Below are 19,283 nucleotides of genomic sequence, written 5' to 3' on the forward strand. Positions count from 1 at the left end.
GCTTTCTTCCAACTTTAACTTTTAGCTGACACGTCGTGACATAACTTGTACCTTGTTCAAAAACGGTGTTAAACCCAACTCACTGAATGTACTCTTCCACAAACAAACTGGACAAATAAACAGTAAACATGCTTCACGTACAATGTGTTTCACAAACAGACACCAGGATATGTTAAACTGATAAACATTATCAGTAGCAGTGACAGGGATGGGCACACTCGAGCTCACAGGGGGCGGTGGGGTAGCCTTGTGGTTAAAGCGTCACGCCGAAGACCCGGGTTCGATTCCCCACATGTGAATAATGTGTGACGCCCATTTCTGGGGTCCCCTCCATGATATTAGTGGTATATTGCTAAAAGACTCGTAAAACAATACTCAATCACTCGAGCTCATAGTAAAATGGCTGTCACCGAGTTGATGGCCCCAGATTATGAGGCTCTAGGGACAACCAGTAATTTATCATAGCTGTTATGGCTGACTGAATTGTAATTATGTTAACGATGGTGACCAGTTGGTGTGCCACAATATAATTGTCAAGAAACCAATGTTTTTTATTGTTCAAATTTTTTTATTCTTCTTGAAACACTTAAATTCCCAAGGGCACATATAAACATCTTAATACAGGGGAATGAGTTTTACATCTTGGAAAATATAGTCATTGTCGTCAACACAGCATTTCAGTGACGTACACATTCAACATATTGCACAAAAAATGACAAATTGTAGAATTTATTGACCACAAGATTGATATGATACCCTGATTTTCCCTCAAGCAAATATGGGGTTGAAGGAAACAAACGACATTGACATCACGTCGGTTATTAAAAACACACAATGACAAAACTTCAAACAATTCCATGTGAACAGTGTATGGAGTTCGCGAAATGTGAGAGCACCAGAGCAAACAAAAGGACATTGTTTATATGTCAATATCAATAAATAATAAAAGAATAAAAGTTAACACAATTTCAAGCCTACTTAATATATTTGCTTGTACATATACATACACATGTGGTAAAAAGTCCCCGTTGTTGAGAATTTTGTAACTGCCTGACAGCATAATATACTTTCCAATAAAGACACTTCTATAAATATATTACACATTTGGACGTTTGCAAATCATGGAATTGGGAAAAGATTTAAGAAGGGAGCTCATTGTATTACGTGTCTATGTACAATATGAGCACTATAACCTCCAATTGATGCGGACCGCCTCCGTGGTCTTGTGGTAGAGCGTCCGCCCGGAGAGCGGAAGGTCCAGGGTTCGATCCCGGGCCGCGTCATACAAAAAGACGTTAAAAGATTGTACTTGTTGTTACCCTGTCTGGCGCTCGGCATTAAGGGGCTAAAACAAGGACTCGGCTCGGAGTCAGTATACCGTGTCTGAGTGGGGTATTCATGTTAAACTGCGGCATTGTATCTCAGTGAGCTAGCACTATAAATCGGCATCAGTCCGGACTAGTACAAGCAGCCACACACACATACACGTGCATGCACGTCGCTATATAAGTGCAATAATCTTGGACGCGACGTTAAACCCAATTTCACCTCACCACCAATTGATGCGTGCAATGTGTCAGGTGCGCACTCTCGATGACCCTCTGGTCTACGCTGTGGCCCTAGGTGCATGGTGAACTGTGATTTACATGTTTCCGTTTTGTTCACAGTTCCATATCATAATGGACAGTGATGAATGTATAACAACTCCGCATTCAAATAAGATCATGTTTTGTTTGACAGGCTCGCCAGTGCTTGTCGTGATAGGGCGTTTACAAGATAGACTAGGACTCGTCGATGCCCACCTTTCGCAGCAAAATCATTTTCCAGACGCTTCACTTAATTTATGAAATAGAGCACAAGGAGTTGTCTCCCTTCTTGTGTTCCGGAAACAAGAGTCGCGTGTCATGAATTCTTATCGATTCGTGACTGTCCTTTCCAAGATTTGCCGTTTGGAACCGCGACATTCCCTGACATTTGTGCACAAGATGGTGAGTTTGTGTGATACCTACTTGGTCCCACTCGGGTCTCTTCATCTCACTGCACCAACGTTAACCATTTCTTGGTGCATTATAAGTCTAAAGCCACGAAAGATCATTCAAAGGCATCGCGCTAACCCAGTGGAACACAGATTCAGAGAAGGACGCATATGAAATATGCCAGATGCTTTACCCTAGATTAGCAGCTGCGTGAAATTACCAGAGCCGTGTGGTTTAGTTAGTTGACGAAAGTGCATTTTTTCGTCAATATAATGACGACATTGTCAGTTATGCATTGGCATCATGATATGGAACACATGTATTGATGGCGTCACATTGTCATGTTTATCATTGTGACCTACTTCAAAAAGTGTCGTCAGATACTAACTGATGCGCCGGTAAAATCATTGCATGTGAAAATGCCTGAACAAGCCAAATTAGTCCACCTGTTATGGAAATACATATACATGATGATAAAAGTTTTGCTGTTTTGAAATGAGTTGGAGCAGAATCTTAAGCAAGAGAATTTGATTAGCAATCTATAATTCATGTTTGTTTGTTGTTTAACACTGCACTCAACAATATTCCGGCAGTGATGGCAGTGTGTAAAGAATCGAGTCTGGACCAGATAATCTAGTGATTGACATCATAAGTGTAGCAGCCAAAAAATGTCTGAGTCCCATGATGGGATTCGAACCACGGACCTTCTGATCAGAGGTCGGACGCCTTGTCCACATGACCAAAGAGGTTAACCCTGTCAGCAAGCTGACAAGGTAAGGATGTCATCTGTGGGATGACTCCACGCCCTGCTACATAAGCATCGATCCACCCAATTAGGACACGATGACATGCATCAACCAAGTCAGTGAGCCTGACCACCAGATCTCGTTAGTCGCCTCTTACCACAAGCATAGTCACCTTTTACGATAAGCATTGGTTGCTGAAGACCTATTCTAACCCGGATATTCAAGGGTCATATAAATTATGTAGAGTGAAGTTGAATATTTGTTGAATTGACTAAAAACAAAAAATGTAGGCCTACTACCCAGCCAGGAATTGAGAAACGTTGTTGCACAAATAGTTACCGTCAATATTTGCATGGAACTGAAACACTGACAGCATCATTACTTGTTAGTATATATAAACATTCCCATTTCATTACCTATCACTGGTTGGCCTCGTTTCCTTTCAATACAGGGACATTTGTAGTCGTAGTTGTTCAATCTCAAACATCTCAATATCTCTATCAAAAGTTGAGTAGTACCCATCATGGTACCTGATCAATGGACATTTTACAGTAGGGGTTTACCTAGGCATGCTCAGGCTGATCTTCGAAATTCAGCCCTTTGTCCACAGTAAATGTCAGTTAAATTCAGTTTTGTTGGAACAGAAAATTACTCAGTTCATATTAACTTAATATACTGTAAATCGTGAAATTAATACGTCTCGAAAAGAATGCGACCGCTGGTCCCTAGCCATCCCCCTCCTCTCAAGCATCAGTGGATTTATGTCTGAAGAAAATGTTCTCTGTTTACAGGAGAATTCTCACCTTAATCCAACCTTACATTAATCCAATCACACACCAAATAGCACCGCTTATTAGCGCTGAGTATAGTACTAAAACAATACATGCACGCTGGCTCGTGTTGGCCTTTGACGCAGTCGCAAAGAACAAAGACACCATGTTGCGTGGGTAGAACTCTTATCATGACCCCAGCAGTGACAATTCACAGGATGTAATTAGTGTTTGAATGACATTGTTTATATACTGGTTACAAGTGCTGCTCATCCACTGCACCCACTACCTAACACACAGAACCACACTACAAACCACCCTCAATCTAAATAAGGTTCCTACTCTAGATGAAATACTAAACCCTCAAAATAAACTAGAAAACTTCAAGGCCCTAGGCGTATTCCTAATCAAAACAGACCTAATTAAGCGCATCTAAAACCTAATTAATCTACCAATCCAAAATCCAATAAACATACAAACACCCACCTCATCCGGCTCCCTTAGTTCCCTCCTCCACCCACCTCGGCATTTATTCCAAATTTAAAACACAATATAATTAGGCAACCCCTAAAAGCCCCCTCTTGGGTTGCGCACGTCACTTTCACCCTTTTCGGAATACACTAAATGGTCTGGCCAGGCCCGTGTGCGAAAAATGCTACAGTCGGAAAGCGCACGTTAAATCTTCTATATCAGTCAGTCAGTCAGCTGCTCAATAAACAGTGATGTGGAATACATAGTTGTTTGTTTTCAGTTAATGTCTAAGTTGATATTTCTGCTTTCCAAAATGTCTTATTGATGATATAAATGCGGTGTTTAATAATGCGAGCAAATACCACTCACATTTTTCGCATTTAATTCACGCCCAGTTAATTTTCAAGATTTACAGTATAGGCTAATGATTGTGATGGCTTAGTGGAGGTTGGTTGTTGGTTGTGTTTTTGTTTAACTCCGCACTCAGCAATATTCCAGCTATATGACGGCGGTCTGTAAATAATTGAGTCTGGACCAGACAATCCAGTGATTGATATCATGTGCATCTATCCACACAATTGGGATCGATGACATGCATCAACCAAGTGCATGATGATAGGTCCTACAAAGAGGAAGGGGCTTTAATGCTTAGTTTTACATTTAAATTGAATGCAAAGTTAAATACAATGCTAAGTTACTTCTGAATTATGCTTGTTGTAAAAGGCGACTAACGGTATCGGATGGTCAGGCTCGCTGACTTGGCTGATGCATGTCATCGATCCCAATTGCGTGGATCGATGCTCATGATATTAATCACTGGATTGTCGGGTCCAGACTTGATTATTAACAGACCGCCGTCATATAGCTGGAATATTGCTGAGTACCGCGTTAAACAACAAACCAACCAACCAACTGACTTAAGGAAATAAAGAACAAATAAATAGCCAAATATTGCTGAGTGCAATTTCGAACAACATTATTTCATTCATTATAAAGAATATCATGATGTTCTTTGTTTGTCAGGTAATGAATCATTGTTTTCTTTCAATACAGGCAACTGAGGCTAAGCGTGGGAAGCTGTCGGATGAAGAGAGAAGTACTGCCCTGAGCCCCCTGACTGGTGCTGGCTGGTCCATGGTGGAAGGAAGGGATGCCATCTATAAGGAATATCTCTTCAAGAATTTTAACCAGGTTTGATGATTTACAACTTTTAAAGGGTGAATTGACAGTCCAGTTGGCAGTCAAACCCTGTTTGCCTCAAGTCATTAAATAACTACTTTGTTGCTGTATATAATGCAGTTAAAGGTAGTCATCAACTCATACTGAAAGGTTAGAAGATATGAAGTAACACATGGCCTAGATATGTCACAGGATCCCTTGCTACTTACCTCAGCAGTAACTATCTTGAGTAAACGGATCTCATAAAATACACAATTGAGTAAACATTGTAGTGCCCTGTGCTTTAGTTGCACCTCAGTTAGTGGGGAATCTGGGTTAGGAGGCCACATTGTGCATACAATGGTCATGCTCGTTGAGTGTGTGTCATCGTACCCTCATTGTTTACTCAAACAGGTGTTAAATGTATGCTCGATAGCTACCTTTCATAACTCTGACATAATTTCCGGAGATCTGAAAATACGCTCGCAACTCAATGTTTGTCAGTGTTGCTTTACCTGAATTGTGACCTATGCACTGTGCACAGGCTACATGCCACCACAATGTTGTTGATTACCTTGTCATGTATGTTCCCGAGGCAAGGGAGTTAACTGAATCTTAAAGTCCATCCTTGCCAAACTATGCTTGAATTTCGGTATTATATTTTGGCTGGGCTAACTAATCTATGCATAGTCCAATCAAAATCATAAACAACACAGCAACTGCTGTTTAGAAATTTGGTTGACTGCAGGATTTGCAAAGCATGTGTACCGTGAACTGTGTCAACCAATATTTTCCAAATCTTTTCATGTTTTAATCACCATGCTCAAATGTTGTGCTACAATCCATATCATCTGGGTGTCTGAGATATTAATGTTAAACTTTTCTTCCATTAACTTGATCAGATCTTCTTGACTGGGTGCTGCCATTTTGTTTGAAGCAAATGCAAGTGATATGAGAAGTGGAATCTGATTGGTCAATAGGAGGGACATTAGAAGGGACATAATTTGCAAAAGCCACTGTGGGCTCTCCAACGAGTCTTGAAATTTCAGACTTGGCAAGGGTGGAAACTGGACTTTTATGATTGGTTACCTCCCTTGCCCCTTGAAGATACAAACTGAGATAATGTTATTTTTCCTGAAGAAATACAAATGCCCCTCTCATCCTATGTTACACTTGAATTTCACACAATGTCCATTTAACAGTGTCATCAGAAGAATCCACCCCCGTGAAGATTCTGTTTAGAATTGGTCTTCAGCTACCCATGCTTGTCATAACAAGCAGAGCTGGATTGGGTGGTCAGGCTTGCTGACTTGGTTGATGCATGTCATCATATCCCAAATGTTTATCACTGTATTGTCTGGACCATACTAGGTTATTTTATAGCCCACAGTCATATAGCTGGAATATTGCTGAGTGCGGCATTAATAAACAAACACACGAAAGAATAATCCCATATTATCATTTTGATGATCAGATTATTTCGTCTTATCATGTACATGCATATATGTTTCAGGCATTTGGGTTCATGACGAGAGTTGCTCTCCTGGCTGATAAGATGGACCATCACCCAGAATGGTTTAATGTGTACAACAAGGTGAGTCCCAGATGAATTCTGCCATTCTGTGATAGCGGAAAGTTTTGCAGAAAATGTGACTTACAGCAGAACTGCAGAAACACCATGGAATTTGACTTTTCGTTTATCAATTCAATATTTTATGACTGAGCAATCTAGTGAAGGGCCTGGTATGACAGAAAATGTGACTTACAGCAGAATTGCAGAAACATCATGGAATTTACCTTTTCGTTTATCAGTCGATACACTATTTTATGACTGAGCAATCTAGTGAAGGGCCTGGTATGACTGGGAGGATAACTGATTTCCTTCACCTAAAAAACATAAATTATCAGTACAATCGATTGAGACTAAGTATGAAAGTTACAGCACTGAGCAGGGTTCTTCAACTAAGTCACAAATTGCCAAAGACTTTGGTGTCCCTCTAAAAACATTGTCAACATGGATTAAGAAGTCGGCAAAGATTATGGATTAATAACACTCCATATTACTAGCACAAAAATCTACTGAAAAGGAAGCTAAGGAGCCATGTTCGGACAAGTCGAATCAAAAGTTTTTGGCACTGACTGCTGTTGCCAAGATTCCTAGGCTGTTTGCCAATAGTCAGCTGAGCAAACAAAGCAAGATAACTTTGGTAAGCAATTAAAGTAATTCAAATGGCAGGCCAAAATAGTGACTTGAAAATCTATTTAGTTGAATGCAGCAGAGACCATATAATAGAGGGACGGCCCTCCCCAACAGTTTATCATAAACCATCAGCGCTACGGTCTGGCATGTAACTGATACACCCCGACACCCTGCTGTTAACCTCTCTGTACCGCTGCAGATGCGCAATAGATGCGCAGACATTCACGACTGACCATTCTGGTAACCACGTAAACAATATTATATAATATCCGGGGTAAGAGTGAATTCCCTTATCCGCGATTTCTCCGACTACGACCAGCGACAATCCAATAAAAGGACGTCTCTTAGCGGATTACAAAGATTTTTTTAATAATATCTCTCATAAGCACATGTCAGTTGGCTGCAAATTATTTGCTGAACATGTGTGTCTTCCGTGTCTTCTTTATTTCAATTTACATTCGCCACAGCCATGGACGACTTCATTCACTTGGACGATTTCGTCTTGGACCTAGATATGCCACTTGAAGAATTCCCTCTCTTCGACCAGGGGTTGGTTTCGGATGACTCTTGGTCTAAATAGAATGACAGTGATGTTACCGCTACCAAGCCGTTGGTAAATACCTCCCAAAAAGATTCACTCAAAGAAAAAGATAGGAAATGAAAATATGACGTCTGTCCACAAGCGTAAGTTTTCGAGGGCGTATGAAGAAAAAGCCGTTCCGATATCAAAAGTATTTTATAACGTATTCTATTTGTTTTGAAAATCAGTTAAAATATCTAATTTTTATGCTGCAATTGTTAACTATTATAAATAAACAAATATACCAAATCTACTACGAACGCCACAGAAAACTACGATCCGGTAAACTGCACAGGAACTCAGGAAGTGTAAATAAAACTCATCCAGAAGCAGGGAAGACACTTGTAACATATCACCATATTCCCGATGTTCACAAAATATATCTCCATATTAACTTCATATCTTATAATAAGTCCAGACTAGATTTACTTGCAAAAATGCATGATCACCGACTGGTGTAAATGCTTTACTATTAGCCAGAAAAAAAATGACGCCATATTAATGTTTTTATTTCATGTAAATTCGCTACTATTTTATAATGCTAATAGTTCCAATGAATTAGAAATACACATTAAACTACGAGCGTTGTTAAATGAGTTTTCGATGTGTCCGACAATGGGCTTCGAAAGAATCAAAAGTTATTGGTTAATGCTAGTTTGGGGCTAGCAGTGATAATGGGGTTTGCTGGAGCGAGGTAAGTTTTTTTTCAAAGGGAGGCTACTGTTAAATTCCAAATATTCCGATATTACCCGATTAGATTGATATTTCAGCATACAAATAATTAGGTATTTCAGGTATAACAATATAGCTTCAACGAGCATGGTACCAGATATGTACTAGTATATCGTAAACTGTAGTAACGTTTGTTGTTTTCAAAATTCTTTCATCATAGTTTTCTATATCTGATCAATGATAAACAAACTTTAAACTCTAACCTGGAACAAAGCATGCAACTACACATGTATTACTATTAAAACAAAACAAAACATCACAAACCCTGACATATGTAAATGTATTTTTCACAGAAAAGGACAATAGACCATCTATATATTTTACTGAATGACACCTTCGACCTTGTTGTCTGGAACTTCTCTCCCGACGAGTGCCGATATAATCCTTCTTCTTTCTTGGCATTTACAAAGCAAATGATAATTTTATTATACAAATATTTCATGTAACGGATTTTTATTTTTGTATGATGTTTTCATTGTTGTGTAAATACACAAAGTAAGTAGTACCTTCATCATATTTACATTATTATGATTGGGTTTAGGCCAATATAATTTTGCTTATAATCAATATTTACACGGCATAAAAACAATAATCGATAAAATGTAGTCATGATTTATACAGACAAAACCTACAGAAGATAACAAATATGTAGTATTGTAGTATGTAGTATATGCGCGATATGTGATTAGGCCTAACTGAAACAAAGTTAAACTTACGAAGAAATGGCGAAAGCAATGGTAAAAAAAATACGCGTTTTACAAAAACAATTCTAATATCATACAATATAAGTCACTTTGTAGAATGTTTCACAGGATATATGCGGATGATAATCACAGACAAAATGCATGTTATGTCGTCTGCTATATGGTAATTTAACTTAAAATATGTGAGGTAAAATATGGCCTTGCGCCAAAAATCATACCAAAAAAACTACCGATCGTACCTAAATAACGTTGGTACCAAGCCATAGGGGAAATCGTGATGAATGTAAAACTATTAAATTCAGGACCGATAATAGGAACACATTCGTCTGAAAGCATGCGAAAATTAAGAGTTGTGGTGTAATTATTTCGGGAAAATTCAGATTTAGTCCCATTTCTGGAGTCAAAATCTGAAATTTCGGATCCGCCCTAAATTTGTTAATGGCACTAAGCCAATTTTTAACATATCTCCTTTTTATACACCTAGGTAACCAAGGACTTTCATTGCGAATTAGAGGCCGTTATTGAAAATCCAAATCTGCACTTTTGCCGATTTTACATGTGCGCCATTTTGTTCTCTCGGACAAAGACAAAGCGTGATCACAGTCATCAAATACAGTGACAACGACATGCTTTAGGGCACCAACAAATCTCAGTTGTAATGTTAACAATGTTAAGAAATATATGAGTGTAATTATGTATTGTGAAATATATCTTTTGCATGGGAAAAAAAGGCAACAACGATGACTGCAGTGAACGCGTTTCTGCTCGCTTCCGGACAGGCTGCGCAGTACAAGCCGTAGCACTGATGGTTTCGCGCATAGGCTAGAGGGCCGTCCCTCTATTATATGGTCTCTGAATGCAGTAGAAAAATAGTCATGTCAAGGGACATAACTCTTGGTTGGGTTTGAGTCAGCAGTAAACATATGGTTCTTTGTTGATGTAAGTTGATCAGGGATTCACATACTTATTATGATAATTATCAGGTTCGGATAATGTTTGAACATGTCAGTGACCTTGCTTGACACAGGTGATGTAATATACATGATATATAGGGGTCTCTTATTACTTATGCATGCATTAGAACTTTGACCTTGATAAATAAGAAACAAGGTAAACATGGTTATGATGCTAGTTCCCTCAAGACATTCCAACAGTATAAATGTGAGACATTGTAGAAAGATGTCTTACATGTTGCTTTCCATCTTCCCGAGGCAAGAGAGTTAACTGACTTTAAAAGTCCAGTTTCCACCCTTGCCGAACTAGGCTGGAATTCCTGGGCTGGATCGTAGCGCCACCGGTGGCTATTACGAGTTATGTCCTTTCTATGCCTCTCCTATTGACCAATCAGATTCCACCTCTCGTATCACTTGCATTTGCTTCAAACCAAACGGTGGCGCCCAGTCAAGACAATCTGATCGATAATCAAGATCTATATTGTGATAAAACAAGTCTTACATCGCGAAGTGCATCAAATCACGTGAGCACCTTGATTAAAAACATGAAACGATTTAGAAACTATCTGTTGACAACGAGTTAGCGGTGCACATGCTTTGGAAATCCTGCAGTCGACCGAAATCTGCATGACACTTTACGAACCGGATTTCGGATTCGGTGCGCGATTTTGATTGGACTATGCATAGACTTGTTAGTCCAGCCAAAATGTAACTCCATAATACCAGCCTAGTTCGGCAAGGGTGGAAACTGGACTTTTATAGTCAGTTAACTCTCTTGCCTCAGGAAGATGTTTGCTTTCTTAATGTTCCATATACAGGCATATTTGCCCAATGGAGGTACACTGTAGACTCCAGTAATTGAAAGGTCCAGGTTCAACAAAATTGACAGAAAAGGCTTATAGCTGGATTTTGGTGCCTTGACACCTATGCATTAAAACAAAAAATAGTTTACCAAAATCGGACATGGGGAACCATCAGAAAATAGGTCAAATCCAAGATGGCCACCAACAAAAGTAATAATAGTCATAATCATGGAACCAATAAAAACATTTATGATGAGTCTATCTCTATTATTATTGTATGAAGTTCAATGTGTGGAATCGGGGGCAGAATTGTTGCCCACTACCCCATGAATGTGTCGTAAGAGACTGTTGAAATTAGTATGATGTGGTGACAGGGCTCAAGTAGCTATTTAAAAGATGCACCACAAGTGCAACCTATAATTGAAAAATGGACCAAGTGCATATAAAAAAAAATCAAATTTGTGTCTTCACTAAACCTTAATAAAGAAATAAACAATGAGTGTTTTATTGTACGATAAACGACAATTGGTCGTTTATTTCTTATATGAGATATCAATTTATGTACAGCCTCTTTAAGGATGATGATGAAATGTACAAGCTTTAACAATATTTACCCTTTTTTGAATAATGATGACTCCCTCAATAGAATCTGACCGTGGCAATGTTGGACAAGTCTATTTATGCACAGGTGGGTATTTCCCGCATATTCTCACAATCCTCAGGTCAATAACCTGTATCTTTTCTGCCCAAGATGATTGTCATATCTCTCCTCGCTTTTGGATGCGATCGTGCAGCCATCACACTTATCTGTGTTGAATGTAAATAACAGTGAGTTGTGCGATCTTCCGATCACTGCACATACGATGTTGCCGAAATTTATATAAATAATATTGAATGAAATTTTGAATAAAATCAATAAAATAGATTACAAAGAAAAGTCCAGATATATAATGAACTTTTTTTTATAAAAAGACGGTTATTACATGATTAGTTTGCGTACTTCATTACGGATTTGCTGACGTGGTATTTCCGGTGTTGCGTGCTCACAGTAATGTCTTTGTGTTGGGGGGGAAAAAACCATCAAAACTCTTCAACCCTGTGTATAAGATGCCCCCCCTTGAAAGCCCTCTAATTCAAGGTACGAAAAACTCGCCTTATACACAGCGATATATGATACATCTATTGGGAACGACTCATTAGAGACTCCCCTCTCAAAAATAACGATGTACAATATACAAGGTCATCAAATTGAGAGTGTATGTTCAAATCTCAAGAAATAGGACAATGTTTTATCATGAAGTATTGTAAGCCACACTTCGTTCTTCATTGTTCTTTGCGATTTATTCCATAGCTACCTTATATTTGTCTACACAACTTTGCTTTTTTAACACACTCGATACCTCTAAGCTTTATGTACCATACTACACTAATTTGTCATTTCTTTCTTGGGCTTGATGTTATCAAACTTGGGTACTTCAAGATTACGTATTGTACTGTAGCTTCATCTCTTACTGACGTTAACCACCGTATCACGTTATGATATTTAGATCATCCAAATAATGATTATCATTATGCATTATATGACGGTTGCCATTGATGACAATGCCACATAAGTACTGTGACAAAAGTGCTAATTGTATTGAAAATCGTGAGATCTGAGATTTTATTTATTTAGATGCATTTATGGGACAAGAGTGCAACCTGGTTTTGTCTGGTGCAGCAAGGTTTTCTTGGCAACATGCACATGCATCAAGTACCTTATATTGAGCCCTGGGTGTTGGTATGTGACCTGGGCCCACTTGCACAAAGCGATCTTAGCGCTAAGATGATCGTAACTCCCATACTTTAGCATAGGCTTACAATAGTCTTAGCGCTAAGATCACTTTGTGCAAGGGGACCCTGGTTGATATTTGGCAGTGTTTCTGTTCAGTTATATATTTACCGGCTCACTGGACCGGCAGCACACAATACTACCTTTCCATTCAATGTTTGTACCGATAGTAATGGGGTTATGTGGATTACAATCTTTGCAAGCACTTAATTGCTTGGCACACGATTGAAAATTATGCAGATATGCACAAGATTCTAGTTTTGTTTTACTTTTCTTATGCTTGATTATTTACAGACCGCCATCATATAGCTGGAATATTGCTGCAATATTAAACTACAAACAAACAAACTTAGGATTGATTCGTGTTCATGTCTGACATCATGACATCTAATGCATAAGAGATGTTAACTAATCCCTAAGGCGAAGCTGAAGGTTTGAATCCTGGATGTTTGGCCGCGGGTTGTCAGCACCATACTCATTTCTCAAACTCATTGGTGTCACCAACGTGGTAAAGGTCTGAGACCTTCATCACTTTGGGCTTTCCTCTCACATAAAGCCGACTTGATGTGCCGTATTCGGTGTAAACACAAGGGTGGGGTGGGGTAGTGAATAAGCTAAGCATTAACATCGACAAAACTGACACGCCTTTGCTTTGTGTATATCCCTTTCTATGATTCTGCTCTTGTAAAAGATATCTGTATTGACACAAGATGTTACAGATAGTCACGTTAATATTCGTTCTTAGTTGGGGAACTTATGAGGATTACTTACAGATTGGTCTTGAAGTTGGTCAGGGGCGTTTATTGGATCAGGGCGCTTACTACAGCGAATACGGTAATTGAAATACTGTTGAAATCTTGCATTCATTCATCCTAAGCCAAAGAAGCAAACTGAATAGATATCACGTATATCAGATAATACCTCACTAAAGAACCCATAGTTACAAGGCATTCTTTTGGGGAAGGGTAATGTACTCATTATGCTGTCACACTACCATGATTACTGTAGAAATAGCATCACAAAAGAGTGTTTAGCTACTGCAATTCTGTTGCAGTAGTAACATTGCCCTCATTGTCACTGTGATTGTGAGAAATGGCAGTAGAAAGTTACAACCAGAATTAATTGGCTTGTGACGTGTTAAGTTTTTCTTTGTTTTCTCACAGGTCCAGGTAACTCTGAGCAGTCACGATGTCAGCGGTTTGTCACAGAGAGATGTCAAACTGGCTACGTTCATGGAGAAGGCTGCCAAAACCATGCAGGATTAACAGAGCTGGGCCTGCCACCAACATACATTCCATGTCATTCCTGGTTAGACGGTAGACAGTTGATAGATAGGTCATCGTCAATATAAAGTATAGCCTCAAAGAATATAGTTAATGAATGTGTGTAATTATCAGCATATCATGACATTGTCCATTTGCATAATAGACATATCTTATTCAAGGTTCAAGCAGCTATGAATCAGGTGATTTCTGTTAAAATCCAGATTTTAATTAAGTAAATCCATATATATCAAATGTTGACAAATTATGTATCCATCCTGACCAACTGTTTTAATAACTGGTCAATCATTAGATCAGATCTTTGTTCTCACATACGATTTCGTTCAACGAAAGATTACTGGAGTAAAGGATCTGATTTGAATGAGATAACGAAAATGTCAAGTATGTTGGATCCAAGAAGCTTCAAATTCCTATGTGATATATACATCTGGTTAGTTTTACCAACTGCATCATGTGAAATGAAATTCTTCTCAGTGAACATGGCGCTGGTTGCATGTTCTTTTGGTCTGAAAGTGTATTATGCTATAATGATATAAAGTAAAATCACAATCTAGATTCACTTATTCAACCATGACATTGTTTCGACCATCCTTTGGTGCTTGTTGTAGTTGATCAGCCTGGCGGGGATTTATCTGGGCCACGAGTCCAGGGTGCCGTTGTACAAAACAACCCTCACGCTACAACTGTCCTAAGTCTCTGGTGAGGTATGGGAGTTAGTGCAAAGATCGCTTTTTACAACAGCAACCTGGGAACTCTCAGTCATTCTTTGTGTGGACCCTGGCATGTTCCATGGGGGTCCAGGATGACCACTGTACCGTAAATAAATAAACTATCACCAGGATCTTTCTTGTTTAAAACAAACTTGATTGTTTGAAGATTGAACGCGGACAGGGAAATCAAGTTGCATGCTAGGATGGCTACAATTATATTTGTGTTAATTATTCACAAGGACACACGTTTTTCATCCCATGGGTCATGAAATGCAAATATTTTGCATCCATTTCTCAATTTTTATATAGGATACAATGTTACTCGTTCAGTAAGACCCTGCATTGCTGTTAGGCAAAGTGACATAAGTGACCCCTCTCCTGAAGAGGAAACTATATTAATTTGGTTGTGTTCTGTATGACCACCATGTCTATCATGTTGTGTGTCTGAATTAATATGTCTATGTATGCATCTAGAAACAATGCAGTGAAATCATTATGTGAAACAGCTTGCTTGTATTTATTGAAGCCCTGCTAGTCTGAAACATTCATTCCTATATAAATATAACAGATTTGTTGCTGAACTAGTGTTATATGATTTACACATTAATAACGAAGAGATAATTTGTGAAAGATTTATCAAAATAACTTTAGATTTAAAAAACCCTGTTTCTTAATAACCTCAGTTGGTTGTATGTGATATTCATGCTATAGGCACAGATTGATTTAAGTTTAATGGCACATTCAGCCTAAATCCATATACATATATATGAGTGAGTGAGTGAGTGAGTGAGTTGGGTTTAACGCCGCTTTTAACAGTATTCCAGTTATATCATATATATGACAGCTGCCTGTAAACAATCATGTCTGGATCTTATAACCCAGTGATTGATAATAGGAGCAACAATCCAAATAGTCATACTACGACAGGCAATGCTTTGTGAATGTTGCAGGCTTTAGTATATCATGAGCATAGACTTTCAGACAAACAAGGCCTCAGTGTAGACACAGTTCTCATATGGAAACATATCTACTGTTATTTGTCGTCAATGATCTGATGACTAGCTTATGTAATTTCAGGTAATGCTGGACTAAGAGCAATATATATTCTGTGTTGTGAGTATGTGTACCTTGTGCCTTAGGGTGGTAGATGTGGCTCCATTGAATTGGTTTATTAAACTCAATTGATGATGATGATGATGATGAATAGAGAGGATGTACTATACAGTCATTGGAATATGATGATCTTTTTATTGAAACTGCTTTTCAGAAGACATTTCTAGCATGCACAGCTACTTTTGATGAAAAAAGATTACTTTGAAATAATGAGACCACCTCTGCTGTATAAGTGCAATAATCTTGAATGCAATGTTAAACCCAATTGCACTTCACCTTAGAAAAAAGAAGCCATTTAAAATGTCATATATTATCTTAACAGAAGTGGGTCATGTCAGATTGCTAGGTTGGGTAAATGATGTTTGTTTGGTAGATTGCATATGCTCAGGTGACCTGGTTTTGTGTAGTCGTGACAGTGTGCAAGTTTAAAGCATGGGACCTCAATAGGGGGTGCAGATAGACATACATAATAATATATTCTAGTCATGAAGTACTTGAAGGACACATTCACATGAGGTCATAGTTGTCTTGTATTTGAACTATGTAATCATATGATCATGATTAGAATCTCAGAGGTGTCTTCAATGTAAAGCATTTACGCTGATTGTTGTCAAATTCATACACATGTTGTTTATTGATTTTGAAAGTTATTGTATGTAAATATGAAGGCAATAAACAGCTGACTTGTGATCATTGTGTTGAATTATTCAGTGCTTTTATGACACATCTGGTACAGCCTGCCATTGAGTCGGTTAAGCTTTTGTTTGTTGATTAGCCCTGACAGGCGGTAGTCAGACAGTTATGGGTGGCCTGTAAATGGTCGAGGCTGGCCAGGGTGGACCCGTTTGTGATATGAGCAAGGATCCACGCCACCAGGGAATGTCGGGGTTTGTATGTTGTTGAAGGCTGCATTCACCAATATTCGAGCTATATGTATGACAGCGGTCTGTAAATAATCTCATAAGATCAGGGTTGGAATAGGTCTTCAACCCATGCTGTAAAATGCGACTAATGGGATCGGGCGGTCAGGCTTGCTGATTGATATCATCGTATCCCAGTTACGTAGATAGATGCTCATGATGTCAATCACTGGTTTGTGTGGTCAAGACACGATTATTTACAAACTGCCATCATATAGCTGGAATATTGCTGAGTGCAGCGTTTAACAACAAACCAGAGACCATATACCATATATGGTCTCTGCAACAAACAGAGAAAAGAACGTTTGGACCAGACAATTCAGTAATTTACATCAAGGGCATCCTACCATGCAACTGGGACAAGGAGACTCTCAATCAACCAAGTCACTGAGCCTGACCACCAGACCAATTTACTCGTCACTTGATTGTTGGGGACCTATATTCTTACCTGGAATCTCTGGAACGACAGGTTCTTGAAGAGCCTGTGTTAATGTTGCCCACAATATTTATATCAGTCACCACTCTTCATTAAGTGGGCACGACCGCCTCCGTGGTCTAGTGGTAGAGTGTCCGCCCAGAGAGCGGAAGGTCCGGGGTTTGATCCCCGGCCGCGTCATACCAAAAGACGTTTAAAGATGGTACTTGTTGTTACCCTGTCAGGCGCTCGACATTAAGGGGCTTAAACAAGGACTGGTCGGCTCGGAGTCAATATACTGTGTCTGAGTGGGGTATTCATGTTAAACTACGGCATGGTACCTCAGTGAGCTAGCACTATAAATCGGAATCAGTCCGGACTAGTACAAGCAGCCACACAAACACACACACACGTACATGCACTTTGCTATATAAGTGCAATAATCTTGGAAGCGACGTTAAACCCCATTTCACCTCATTAAGTGGGCAATAAGCGGAATAGTTGTGGCCTGTTAATATGTTCACCTGGTGGGATATACAGGTTAGTTTTGGTCCCCAATAACCAATGCTTGTAAGAGGCGACTAACTGGATTGGGTGATCAGACTCGGTGATGTAGATGATAGCGTGTCAATTTTCCTCCACGGTGTGGTAGGTTGTTCATATTATCAATCACTTAGTGTCTGGCCCAGATTCAATTATTTCAGAAATCTTGCCGAGTGTTCCCCCTCATGCACATAAATAGATTTTACTCCTCGCATACCTGCCATGTGTGAAGTGTTGTTACACCTATGCTTCTCTCCATATTGGAACAATTGTGGCTGTCATATACAAAACCGGAAGTTCGGTTAAGCACCGTGTGGACAGTATACCAGTTATAGCAGGGTCTGTCAGCTTGCTGTGTGAGGAAAGCTAGAGCTGATACGGATATTTGACGTTTATCCCTGTAGTGTAGGGAATCATAACAACAATAATCTTAAGAAAACAATACTAAATGACAAAGCAGTTTATTTCTTATATTGGTTACATATATGAACTGAACGCAAATGAAACGTAATAATTCATGAAGGTTTCCCATTGAAGTATCAATGCATTTTTTGGAGGTTTCCCGTTTTTGACATTAGTCTGCATCAAAATTTAATGTTAACGGTAAAAAGTGACACGATTTATGGATATAATGGGCTGCCGAAACGCAGCTCGACAAACGTCCATGGTACAAAGTCCCAAATGCTTTCCATGAAAATCAATTTTCCTTTGCGGTTCCTTGTTACATTTCTGACAAACGACACCCTAATACGTGGATTTTTCAGAAATTTCTTGGTTCGTTCCCCCGATCCTTTCAAGTAGAAACTCACCATCCCCCGTTGTCGATGCATCCTCTTAGCCTGACAGTATTGTGAATGAGAAGCTGAGACTGAAATACAAAGAAGATATTTCTTATTGTTTTCACAGCCAGACCATCTTCCCGAGGCAAGGGAGTTGACTGACTGTAAAAGGCCAGTTTCCACCCTTGACGAACTAGGCTGCAATTTAGAGGTTCGGTCGTAGCCCAACAAGTGGCGATTACGGGCTATGTCCGTTCTTTGTCCCTCCTATTGACCAATCAGATTCCACCACTCATATCACTTACATTTGATTCAAGTAAATCTGATCTGACAGTTTTATTTTAATAAAATGGGTCTTGCCCCGCGAAGTACATCAAATCACTTGAGCACCTAGTTATAACATGAAAAGATTTGGAAAATATCTGTCGACGCCCATTTGACAGTACACATGCTCTGCAAATACTGCAGTCAACACGGCAGTCGCCATGTTGTTTATGAACCGAATGTCGATTTCGTTCCGCGATTTTGATTGGACTATGTATAGACTTGTTTGTCCAGCCAAAATATGACTCTTTGTTCGGCAAGGGTTGAAGCTG

At 39.1% G+C, this 19,283-nt stretch overlaps 1 protein-coding gene across 1 annotated transcript; it reads left to right on the forward strand.

The window, feature by feature from the left end:
* The first annotated feature begins 1,842 nt into the window (after nucleotides 1–1,842).
* Nucleotides 1,843–16,720, forward strand: LOC124140884 (probable pterin-4-alpha-carbinolamine dehydratase). The gene is made up of 4 exons (XM_046508706.2): nucleotides 1,843–1,988; nucleotides 5,017–5,154; nucleotides 6,635–6,715; nucleotides 14,088–16,720. The coding sequence occupies exons 1-4, from the start codon at nucleotides 1,905–1,907 to the stop codon at nucleotides 14,187–14,189; spliced, it is 405 nt and encodes a 134-aa protein (XP_046364662.2). The 5' UTR covers nucleotides 1,843–1,904; the 3' UTR covers nucleotides 14,190–16,720.
* The last annotated feature ends 2,563 nt before the right edge of the window (nucleotides 16,721–19,283 follow it).

This window comes from Haliotis rufescens, unplaced genomic scaffold (genome assembly GCF_023055435.1).
Source record: "Haliotis rufescens isolate VD_foot unplaced genomic scaffold, xgHalRufe1.0.p SCAF_2, whole genome shotgun sequence".
Lineage (NCBI taxonomy): Eukaryota > Metazoa > Mollusca > Gastropoda > Lepetellida > Haliotidae > Haliotis > Haliotis rufescens.

What these genes read in the sequence shown, in the direction of transcription:
- LOC124140884 (XM_046508706.2), top strand. Translation starts at nt 1,905, where the DNA reads ATGAATTCTTATCGATTCGTGACTGTCCTTTCCAAGATTTGCCGTTTG. An exon ending in TGACATTTGTGCACAAGATG is followed by an intron (nt 1,989 to 5,016) that starts GTGAGTTTGTGT and finishes CTTTCAATACAG; the next exon opens with GCAACTGAGGCTAAGCGTGG. An exon ending in GGTTTAATGTGTACAACAAG is followed by an intron (nt 6,716 to 14,087) that starts GTGAGTCCCAGA and finishes GTTTTCTCACAG; the next exon opens with GTCCAGGTAACTCTGAGCAG.